Source organism: Furipterus horrens, unplaced genomic scaffold (genome assembly GCF_987537825.1).
Source record: "Furipterus horrens unplaced genomic scaffold, mFurHor1.1.pri manual_scaffold_5, whole genome shotgun sequence".
In the NCBI taxonomy this organism is placed as follows: Eukaryota; Metazoa; Chordata; class Mammalia; order Chiroptera; family Furipteridae; genus Furipterus; species Furipterus horrens.
Window position 1 is genome coordinate 96,291,910 of NW_028327175.1, and position 12,461 is coordinate 96,304,370.

The 12,461-nt window shown below is 43.7% G+C and overlaps 1 protein-coding gene across 1 annotated transcript in view; it reads right to left on the reverse strand.

Moving 5' to 3' along the window:
- Positions 1-3,419, reverse strand: part of BAZ1B (bromodomain adjacent to zinc finger domain 1B) — a 78,220-nt gene extending 74,801 nt beyond the window's left edge. The window contains exon 1 of the mRNA XM_090276870.1: positions 3,147-3,419. Coding sequence (XP_090132996.1) covers positions 3,147-3,253 — 107 coding nt within the window. The 5' untranslated portion in view covers positions 3,254-3,419. The remainder of the gene's footprint in view (positions 1-3,146) is intronic.
- Positions 3,420-12,461: the final 9,042 nt, after the last annotated feature.

Below are 12,461 nucleotides of genomic sequence, written 5' to 3' on the forward strand. Positions count from 1 at the left end.
CTCGATTTTTCTCTCCCTCTTCCTCCCTCTCTTTCCCTCTCTCTCTAAAAATAAATAAAATCTCTTTTAAAAAAATAAAGAATTTCTCTGTTAAAAGGGTTCAATAAGTACTGGTATGGCAATTTTTTTTAATGAACATTTTTATTAAACATATACCACTTTAAAAGTTTTAGGCTTTAACGCTGGCCAAGTAGCTAAGTTGGTTAGAGCATTGTCCCAATACAGCAAGGTTACAGGTGCACTCCCCAGATATGGCACAGACAACCCATGAGCCCTGGCCAGTGTGGCTCAGTGGACTGAGCACCAGCCTGTGAACAGAAAGGTCACCAGTTACATGCCAGAGGCAACTGAAAGATGTTTCTCTTCCTTTCTTTCTTCCTCTTTCCCCTTTCTCTAAAAATAAATAAATAAAATCTTTAAAAAACTCAACCAATGAATGCATAAATAACTGGAATAACAAAAATCGATGTTTCTCTCTCCCTCCCTTCCTCTCTTTAAAATTAATTTTTAGAGGGGGGAGGGGGGTACAAAAAAAATAAAATAAAATAAAATTAATTTTTAAAATACTTTTTAAAAGAAGTTTCAGGCTTCAGTTTTCAACTGTCATCATTAAAAGAAACTCTTCATATACATAACTATATTTCAATTATTTCAGTAAATATAAAAAAGCCTGTGCTGCCAGTTCTAAGTTAGGTAGCTACAGCCATTTTCACATGGCTCAGTACCTATTACAGACTCAGAACTTCTCTCTTATGCTCCTTTAACATCAGACCTGAAAAATTAACATCTGATAACAGTGTGAGTAACCCATCAACTGCTCAAAAGATATCTGAATGACATTTGAAAAGGATATGGCAGATTCTCACAATTCTTCTACTCCACCAATGTTTTGGTTTTTTTTTTTTTTAAGTCAAGCACCTTTAGAATAATGCTCTTTTAAATAGAGCTAGACTACTTCTCCAAAGCAATACAAAAGTCCTAAAACAGGACAAGAAAAAGAACCTGATTACCACTCCCACCCCACCCTAAAATGGACCTTACACCACAAACTGACACAAAAGTGACATTATTAAAAGGAAGGGGTAGCATTGTATATATTTTTTTAATTTATATTTACTTACTTATTTTTAGAGGGAAGGGAAGGGACAAAGAGAGGGAAACACTGATGTGAGAGAAACATCGATCATACACACTCTAACCAGACGGGGAACCAAACCCTCAACTCAGGCATGTGCCCTGACTGGGAATTGAACCTCCAACCTTTCGCTTTTCAGATGACGCCCAACTAACTGAGCCACACTGGTCAGGACCCGTTTTTGTTTTTTGTTTTTTTTTTAACATACAGAGATGTGGTAGGAAAAGCACTGGATTCTACTCCTGACACTCATCATTTACACTGTGTCAACCTCAATTTTCTAAGACCACATGGCAAAGCAGGTAGGAAAGCCTGAACCTCACCCTGGCTGGTGTGGTTCAGTGGATTAAGTGCCAGCCTGTTAACCAAATGGTAGCTGGTTCGATTCCCAGTCAGGGCACATGCCTGGGTTGCTGGCCAGGCTCCCAGTTGGGGGGTATGCGAGAGGCAAACACACGTTGATGTTTTTCCCTCTCTCTTCCTCTCTCCCTTCCCTTCCCTATAAAAATAAATATTTTTAAAAAGAAAGAAAAAATAAAAACTGAACCTGTCCAAGACCCATTCATCTCCAAGATGCTAAAGTTAAATTTCAAAAGCCTTCTTACAGCATGGACTCACTTTCCAGGTCCCTTTATATGTAAACACTCAAAAGTCACAAACTGCTCTCCAACAAGAATGAGATTATCCTATAAAGTATAATAAGATTATCATATAAAGTATCAATTAAAGGAGTACTCAAAAAGAAATGAAATTAAATGATATCCACACACAGGCACTTCCTCCTCTATAGAGAAGCAAGAAGAAACTACAAGAAATCAAGTTCTGCCCTGTGGCTCAGTTGATTGGGCATCATCCTGAAAAGCAAAAAGTCTGAGGTTCAATTCCCGGTCAGGGCACATGTCTGGGTTGTGGGTTCCGTCCTGCTTGGGGCACATTGGAGAGGCAATCGATAATAAACTTACCTGTCACATAAATGTTTCTTTCCTTCCCTCCTTCCCCTCTCTTTAAAAATCAGTAAGCATGTCCTTAGGTGAGGATTAAAAAAAGAAAATGAAAAAAAGAAATCAAGTCCTTCCAAAAGGAAAGGACTGAAAAAACTAAATGCATTAGCCTACATTCCTTAAGTTATTTTTGTGCATTAAAGAACGCTTGGTTCAAAAATCTTTTTTACACTTAAGCATCAAAAAGGACTCAACTGGCATTCATAAAAATAAATGTTGTACAACTATTAACCAACAGACTAAGCTTGTGCAAGAAACAATCATTACAGAGAATGCCTGGTATATAAAAATCGGCCTCAAGCTCCTAAACTGCATCATAAAAACTTTACGTATGTCTCGGTATCTGTTTATAATTTTATTTAAAAACAAACACCAATCTCCTAAATCGTCAAAATTTCAACCTGTGCTTGCCTAGATAAAGAAGGAACAGCTCCTCCAAAGTAACTTTTTCTTCTTTTTCTCTAAGTCTGGAACTTATTTTTGGTTTTGTGCCTCATGATCCTGTCAGTTCATCAACAGCCTGAAGTCCACTAGGGAGGGAAAAAAAGCACAAATGCCCCCGCAGATCGGGGTAAAATGCAGTCGAGACTTGTACAAGCCGGATCACGAGACCACGCGGGTACAATTTCAAAAACTTAAGTTGAAGGTTTAATTTAAAAAGAAAAAAGGAAAGGAACCTCCTCTCCCCGCGGCACTTGGGCCTAAAACCAACCCCAGCGGGTGTGGGTGTGTGCAGGGGGTCGCTCCTCTACAGCGATGCCCCGGCACAAAGTGCGGAGCCAGCGAAGGGATGGAGGACGCCGGGCTCCGTAGCTCCCTGAAGGGAACCGGTCCTCGCCCGCCCCCCAGAACCGCGGGCGGGCTCGGGCTCAAGGTGTAGGCCCGCCGGCGTCGGGCACGCTGACAGCTGCCACCGGCGCGGGGCTGCGTGGCCCCACAGCCCGTCGAACCCCCGGCCCACCCCGCCCCACCCCGCGGACGGCCAGGCCGGAGTGGGTAGAAAAGGATACTCCCGAGTGCGGAAGGTCTCCTGAGTGTGCGCGATGGTGAAGAGCGACTCCTCGCCGGGAAGCGGCTTCACCAGCGGGAAAGGCTTGCGGCCCAGGAGCGGCGCCATCGCGGTGGCGGCGGCGGGAGCGAGAAAGGCGACGGCTGCTCCACGAGCCCGCGGCGCAACACTAGGCCCGGCGGGCCGGAGTGAGCGCCTGGCTCCCGGGAGTAGGGTGGGGGAGGGGAGGGGTGAGAGGGCGGCGCGAACTCCGCTCCTTCACTAGTGCCGCTGCCGCGAGGCCATGAAACAGGACACAAGGACGCCGAATTGTAACGCACACCGATGCGCCTCCTGGCAGCCTCCAACCAACCTTCGCTACCCGTCCCCGCGTTCCGCAGTCAAGACTCTTCAGCTGCACGGGAGGAAATTATTGAAAAATGGCGGGAGATTCCCCTCCTCCCCCGCGCCGGGGCCAGCGCACACACCAACTTGCTCCCCTGTTGCGCCGATTGCGAATGCTCCAATAGGTGGAGAGCTGGTCAGGGCTCACCGTCTATTGGCTCAGAAGAGCTGCCGCTCTGCGCTTTGGTCCCGCTCTCTTTCCCGACCACGTAGATGGGTTGCAGCGCACTAGAGGGCAGTACGAAGAGGTGAAAGGTCACGTTATGTAAGTGCCGGTGACAGGCACGCGGGCCTCCAGTATTGGAGTTTAAAGTGGGGATAAGGAGTAACCTTAAAGTCAGGAATTTAAGGAAGTCGGGCTAGAGAAGCCCCTAACACATACAGACACTGCGCCATCTGTCACCGGCGGCGACACCGACATCCGGGCACCACTGTCCGTGTTGCGCGCTGGAAGGGGGGAAGGGGGAGCGCGGCCCCGGGCTTTGTCTTTCCAGTTGTGCTCCGCCCCCTTCTTAAAGGCGCCGCGCTCGGCCACGCCCGGGGATGCGCGGGTAGAGCAGATCGGAGGAGGGGTTGGCGGCAGGTAACCCCAACACCTTGCCCAAGCAAAGTTCTACTGAAGGACAAGTTTAGCCCCAAAGTTTAATGCTGGATGAGAGTGTAGTTGAGATCTGAGTATTAGTGTGGTGCTTTTTAGGAGCTTGCTAGATAATATAATATGGAAGCTTCTTAGAAAAATACATTAAAGCACATACTTATAAATGAGACATCCATTTCTTCAAATAGTCTTTACTAGCACCTATAATATTCAGGGCTCTGTGTTGGGTGCTATAGTGAAAAAAATAAGACTTCCCTGAAAAATTGAGAGAAATGCCCTGGCCAGATGGCTCAGTTGGTTGGAAGTGGGTAGCCCCTTAAATCAAAAAGTCACAAGTTCGATTGCGGGGTCAGGGCACATGCCTAGGGTACAGATTCCATAGAGGAGCATACAGGAGGCAACCCATCAATGTTTCTCTTACATCGATATTTCTCTCCCTCTCTAAAATCAATAAACATATCAAGTGAGGGTTTAAAAAAATTTTTTAATGACACACACAAACACACACCCAAAGAAAAAAATAAAATAAAATAAAAAAATAATCACAGTTCTACGTGATGAGTGCTGACTCGAGTGCACAGTAAGAAGACAGCAATAACTGCTTGGAGAGTGAGGACATTTGAGCTGCTTCTCCAAGCAGACTATACCAACCAACATAGTCCAAAATCTATTCGACTATTCAAGCCAATCAGAAACACACTGATAATAATTTTCTCCCTGTTAAATTGTCTCCCTTGGGTCAAAGATTTTCAGTGGCCCCAAAACATCCTTCCCAGACTGATCAACAGGGCTAGACTGCTGGATGTCCATGAATGCAGCCTGCCAATACCAGACCTTTTCTCCTTTTCTTCTCACCTTGAGGTGGGGAGTATACCTCCAATGAAAGGTAAGTTCTAGATCAGAGGCCACTTCTATGAACCTTCCTCTGATCACGTAGCAGAGAAGGGAGCTCATCTTTCTCCAACATCTATTTCTTCTAAGAGAATTAGGAGAAACCTCAGAGGATATGGCATCTGAGTTGATTGTGAAAAGATGAGTAGCACTTGGCGGAGAAATGAGACACGAATGCTGTAGGCAGAGGGAGCAGCAGGGCAGACTTGGTAAATTTGGGACATGCGCCTAGAAAGGAGGGGTTTTGAGGCAGAAAATATCAAGAGATGGGAGTGGCAAAAAGAAGTGATCATCATGGCCACAGCATGTGATGGTTGTACTGGCCACGTAGAAACTGCAGTAGTTTGTGGCAGTGATACCAAAGGCCTCAAATGTAACAAGATCAGTGGAGACTGGCAGACAGACTTGAGAGGCACAGACTAGATAACTAATGGAATAGACATTTGCAGGACTCGATGCCTAACAGTAGACTACACATAGAGTAAAGACTTCACAAACAGTAGGAAAAACAAAAAATTAAGGCCCTTGCCCTGTAGCTCAGGTGATCTGAATGTCATCCTAATACACCAAGGTTGTGGGTTTGATCCCAGTCAGGGCACACACACAGTCAACCAATGAATGAATAAATAATGTCTCTCTGTGTGTCTCTCTCTCCCACCTCTCCCTCTCCCTCTTTCTCTCTCTTCTTTTTCTTTCTACAAAAGGGAAAGAAAACAACATCAGGGAACAAATTTTGGGCCCTGGTTGGTGTGGCTCAGTGGATTGAGCACTGGCCAGGGAACCAAAAGGTCACCAGTTCAATTCCCAGTCAGAGAACGTGCATGGGTTGCAGACAAGGTCCCCAGTTGGGGGCGTGCAAGAAGCAACTGATTGATGTATCTCTCTCACATTGATATTTCTCTCCCTTTCTTTCTCCCTCTCTTCCCCTCTTTCTAAAAGTAAATAAAATATTTTAAAAAACCGAAGAAACAAATGTTGGAAATTTTTGATATTTCAAAAACAGCATCTAATTGTTCACAAGAATGAGCACCATAATCATTTCAGCACTTGTGGGCAATATGGGCTGGAATCCAACCCTGGTGTTGGTAGAGCTCTAGAATGGGACAATCGTGATGAGCTCGAGCTCGTTTTTAGCCATAAAAAACAGAAAAGTCTTAGACAGCCAACCAGAACACAGTTGGAAATTGTTATTTAACAGTTTATTTATTTATTTTTAGAGAGAGGGGAAGGAAGAGAGAAAGAGAGGGAGAGAAACATCGATGTGAGAGAGAAACACCCATCAGTTGCCTCTCGTATGTGCCCCGACCAGGACTGAACCCGCAACCAAGGCATGTGTCCTGACCAGGAATCGAACTGACTATCTTTCACTTTGTTGGACGACACCCATCCAAATGAGCCACACTGGTCAGAGCAACAGTTGGACTTTTCGAAGCTAAAAGCAGAAGCTAGAGGTGGAGTTTTGGAGGATCGGTTATCAACTAGAGTCCCAAAATAAGGAGTTAGTAAGGGCCTCCCCAGCCTTGGCCAGGTAGCTCAACTGGTTAGGGCATCACCCTGATATGCCAAAGTTGTGGGTTTGATCCCTGGTCAGGGCACATAGAAGAATCAACTAATGAACCCTGGCCAGTGTGGCTCATTTGGTTGGGTGCCTCCCAAAAAGTGAAAGATTGGTGGTTCTATTCCTGGTCAGGACACATGCCTGGGTTGCAGGTTTGTTTCCCAGTAGGGGCAGAGGCAACCGATCGATGTTCCTCTCTCACATCAATGTTTCCCTTCCTCTTTTTCTACCCCAACTGGGGACCTGGCCCAAAACCCAGGGATGTGCCCTGACTGGGAATCAAACCAGCAACCCTTTGGTTCACGGGCTGGTGCTCAATCCACTGAGCCACACCAGCCAGGGCTCAACAGGGTCTGTGTTTGTGGTCTGTGTCATATGGAGCTGTGCCCTGCCAGATACCCACCCCTTGCTGATACAGACACAAACCCTTGCTTAGACAGTTCCATCTTCTGGCTGATCTTTTTCTGACTGTCCTGTTGGTTCCTCAAACTCAACACATCCCCAAACCTCCATTATCTGCTCTATCTGGGTGTTTTTTATTTCTATCAAGGGCCCCACCTTCCTCACAACCCTGCAGGCTCAGCCTTCACATCTCTTGAGCTCTACAGCCATTGGGTCAACCAAATACAGTAGCCCCCACCACCCCTATATGCAGAAAAAAGTTCCAAAACCCCCAGTGGATCCCTGAAACCACAGATAGTACCGAACCCTATATCTGACAGGGAAAAGATTCTGAGAAGTCCTAAATTAAATTACAGCAGACTTGAGGGTGGAAGGAAGAGACAGGAGAGATTATTCAATTAACAGCTTAAGGGCAAAACCAACAAAAGGCTATTTACTTTCCTAAATGTGTGTTAGAACTTTGAATTAACTTCCAGGTGGCTATTTCCATGGGATTATCTAAAAAGAATAGCTGAGTAGCTGACTACCAGGCAGTTCAATTTCTCGTTTACACTTGAACTTTCCAGTCTCCCACAACCAATCCAAAGTAGCAAATCTTATGGGGTCTGAATTAGCCCCAGCTTCACCTCCCACTGTCTATAGCCAATGTAAAGTCTTTCGAAGCAATTTACATCTTTCTTTTCCAAACTGTTTGCATAGAAAGTCAACCCTTAGATTGTATGTTTTTTTCTCCATTTAGCACTGCTTCTGGTGGTTTAGAATTCATGCTCCAGGACCTGGTCCTTTTTCTGGCTACATTTGGCTCAATAAACCCTTTCTTTTATAAAATATTTCAGTCATAGAAGTTTTTAACACATGCTATGTTTTTTTTTTCCCTATACATACATACCTTATCACTTAAAAAATGTTTTTATTCTTATTAGAGATTTCTGGACGCAAGCGTAGGTAGAATGACGACCATGTCCAGCTTGAAGCAGCGAGAGGAGCATGAGACCTTCGCCCATAGTCCTTTATAAGATCATAAAGGGTCTTAAGTCTGAGAGGAGGGAATTATTATTTTTTAATGTTATAAAAAATTAATTAAATTTTTAAAAAGACTAATATAGCAAAGGGTGAGGCCAGGGAACTTACATGCACGACCCATGGACATGAACTAAGGGGGGTGTAATTGCTGGGGGAGGAGGGGTGCTGGGCAGAGGGGAGCAAAGGTGAAAAATATTGGAACTATTGTAACAATATAATCAATACAATTTTTTAAAAAAAGGTTTTTTGGGTTTTTTTTTTAAGAGAGAGGGAGAGGAAGGAAGAGAGCAAGAGAAATATCAGTTTGTTGTTCCACTCATTAACACATTCATTGGTTGATTCTTGACTGTGCCCTGACCAGGGACTGAATCACAGCCTTGGCGCATGGGGATGAATGACACTCCAACAATTGAGCTACTCGGCCTTTTCACTTAAAGAAAGCCACTTTGTGGCTCCTCTTTGGCACATCTGAATGGCCTGCATCACTACTCTTGTGCTTCGGGGCTATTATTAAGTAAAATAAGGGTTACTTGAACACAAGCACTTTAACAGTAACCAAGAGCGTTACTAAGTGACTAACAGGCAGGAGGTGTGTACAGTGTGGATATGCTAGACAAAAACATGATTCATGTCCTGAGTGAGACAGAACAATTTCCGAAAGGGATGCAATTTAAAAGTTATGAATTCATTTCTGGAATTTTTTATTTAATATTTTCAGGCCATGGTTGACCTTGGGTAACAGAGACCATGGAAAGCAAAACCAGAGATAAAACCAATTCTACCTGTCTAAGATCTTGAACTATCTACGTTATCTCCTTCCCCCTGCTTCAGGCCTTTATTATATCTGGCCAAAACTACTACTATGACTTCCTTCTTTTAAAATGTTTTAAGTTATATTAAAATTATGTTTTTCATGGTAAAATGTACTTAGTTCCAAAAAGGAAATATAAACAGTTAAAAAAACAACCACCAAACCAAACCAAATAGTTCTACAAAAAGCAGTCCTGGAGCCCATCCTCATCTATCTTCTGCTCCCCCAGGCAGCCATTTTCAATTTGTTAAGCTGTTGCCTCTGGTATTTACCTCCATATTTCTAAATAACATATGTAATGCTATTCTTTAGTTTTTCAGTTTTTTAAAAAGGATTTTATTTATTTATTTTTACAGAGAGGAGAGGGTAGGAAGAAAGAGGGAGAGAAATATCAATGTGGGAGAGAAACATGGATTGATTGCCTCTCGCATGCCCCCAGTTGGGGATTTAACCCACAACCCAGGCATGTGCCCTGACCAGGAATCAAACCTGTGATTTTTTTGCTTTGCAGGACTGCACTCAACCAAGTGAGCCATGCTGGTCAGGGCTAATTTTTCCGTTTTAATATTAGCTGCTCACTTTCTCGAGTGGAAGATGAGGACTTAGCCCTCTTCTTCCCCAAGAAACACTGTTAAAGGGTGAAAAAATAAGTCCCCAAAATTCCCCACAGCCCATGGTTTGCGGAATGGGGAATGGGACTCAGTGTAGCCCAGTCATTTTTCCTAAAAGATGCCTTTGCATATCTATGGCCCATAGCTAGTGTCTTAGTTATGCTAATAACTATGGTCCTTCCAAGGCACCAGGGAGCTAAGGGGCCTGGGCAAGGTTATGCTAATGTTCAGAACTGGTTCCATACCCACTGCATCACAGGTCATGGTCAGGGATTTAAAAATAAGGCGGCAGCCATTAGACAGGAGAGAGAACCATGCAGTTTTGAAAGGGGAAAAGGAGCCATGTGGGTCTGTGAGAAGGAAGGAGCAGCTATACATTTCCGAGGGATAATTCGGCCATGTGGCCTAGACTAGTAAGAAAAGCCAGCATGATGCTGTTTTGATGTGCTGACTTCAACTAACTCCAAAGCCACCAAAGACTCCACCTTGCAGACCTGGACTTTCGGACTTTTGAAACTTGGGATGTGCAGAAAGGACTCTGTTAAGATCTGGACTTCACCATGATCCAGTGCAACATGGTGCGTGTTTTCCTGAACTAGTATAAGGAGGCTGATGACATCGTACCCCAGATCCTGAAGGAGAGAGCTGATATTTCTGGGCATGGTTTTGGCTTACAGCCTTTTGGGGAAAAAGAAAAGTGCTGGGTCCCCATGGGAGAACAGGCCTCTGAGCTGAAGTGCTCACAGCCCTCCCCAGGTTGGAATATTATAAATAAAGACTTGTTTTCCTCAACACTAAGTGTTGGGTTTTACACCAAGGCGCCACGTGAAAGAACCCCATTTTGCTCGGTAACAGTTCATAAATATATAAGAATATATTCCAAAAATAATTATATTGCTATAGCTTAAATAAAAATCGTGTATAACTTATGATTATGTATTATTCACATATGATCCATGTGGTAAACTAATTACATTTCCTTTTATTTTCCCTGGTTTGTTTTCAGTCTATTTTTATTTTGTTTTCTATGTACCTATACTTGCTCACTGGATCCACAAACTGAATATCTCCTCCCAATATATGCAAAAATGTCACGTGGGCAATGTCCTTCCAATTTGTCCCCCTCCCCCCCTCTCTTTCCTCTCCATAGTGTCTTGCACACCATGTCACTTTCCTGGTCTTAGCTTCCAATGGTCGGCTCCCTAAAGCCAACAGAGTAAGACACAACTGTCTGGCCTGACCTTTAAGGCCCCCAAAATCTGTCTTCAGTCCTTCTACTACATCCCATTCCTCAAACTCCTTACTTGGCAAAGCCAGGTTTATCTAGGTTTCTAAATACCATTTCCCATTAAAAGGATCCAGGGCTCCTTGGAAAAATGACTGGGGATAGCAAAGTTCAAGGTGAGTCAGGAATATCTTGTGCCTAAAAGAAAGGAACTGCTCAAATAATGATGGGAACATTTCAAAATAACACAGGAGCCACAAACTGGCTGAATTCGGACAGTCTGCATATTTTAAAAACTTGACAGTAATTAATTTAATACACATTGAATATAAAAGGAATCCATGAGCCTGTAATAAAACTCAGAAAAAAACAGAAGTGAAAGAGAAGGGAATCTTTTATAGAAAGTATTAGTGAATGAATGTGAAAAGAATGATTTACAAAAATTACCATTTTGCAACCTCCAACGAGATAATTGATTCAGAAATAGATCATCAATGGATGCTAAAATCAGTGGGTCAAAGGTTCTTGGGGAACCATCTAAAATTCTCACTCCCTACAGATTACTTATGTAGGAGCATCCTAAAGGTGGCAAAGTCTGGCAGACAAAACCTTAACTAACTGATCAAACTTATCGTTACCAATAAGGGGACAAACTGACAATACCTACAGCTCACTCTTATCTCTGTGACTTTCTAAATAAACTTTCTCTTGTTAAAAAACAAACGAAAAAAGCTTTTCTGATCTCAAAGCCTCCAAGATTCTCCTGTGAGCCCCGATAATATTCTACCCTCACCACCTTCACAGCACAAACTCCTATCTAGCTCCTCTGCCTCACCAGACTATAAGCTCCTGAAAGGCGGAGACCACATGTCTGCCGGTTTTACTTTACAGAGAAGCCAGGACCTGCTTTCAACAAATATTTGTAAAACAAATAAATGCCATTTTCCAAGATGAGTAAATTTGATCTCATGCACTTACCCTTTCCACACTCTGAAGTTCTCATGTAAAAATCCATCAAGCTCTACTTATTTTTTTATTTTTTTAGAGAGGGGAAGGGAGAAAGAGAGGGAAAGAAACATCAATGTGTGGTTGCCTCTAGCTTGCCCCCACTCAGGACCTGGCCTGCAACCCAGGCATGTGCCTGACCAGGAACCCAAACAGCAACCCCCTAGTTCACAGACCAGTGCTCAATCCACTGAGCCACACCAGCCAGGGCTCTTACTGATTTTTTTAAAGTGTTTATTCATGTTCGATGAATTTAGTTAGTGGGTTCACAGGTATTTTTCTTAGTAATTCAAATGTGCCTATGTACTGGGCCTACGACTACTATTTGTTTATAACTTGCTTTTCCCCACTTCTTTTCCTATTCCTCCTCCTAACCCTTATGCACATCAAGGTTCTGGGATGGTAGTAGACTGCTGGCCTGAAATTTCTTAGAATATTAATGAAGTGATGCTAAAATAGAAGTCAATGAAAGAAGAGTGGTTTCTATTACACATTTTTCATCCTCCTACATGTTCTTTGTGGGCTCTACTCCAGCACCTACCACACTATGGTCTATGTCAGGGGTCCCCACATAGAACCAGGCCACACAGCAGGATATGAGTGGTGGGCAGGCAAGCTAACTAGTCCCTAGGGCCAAAAAGGTTGGGGATCTCTGCTCTATGTAGTTCCATGGAGAGGTCCAGCCCTGAGCCAGTCTATCGGACTCCTGTGGGATGGTATTCCTATCCTCCTGTTCCCAGTCCTAGCAACTGGTCATGAGACATGATATAACCGCAAATGTCAAACTGCTATCTCCCCTTGTCCCTTT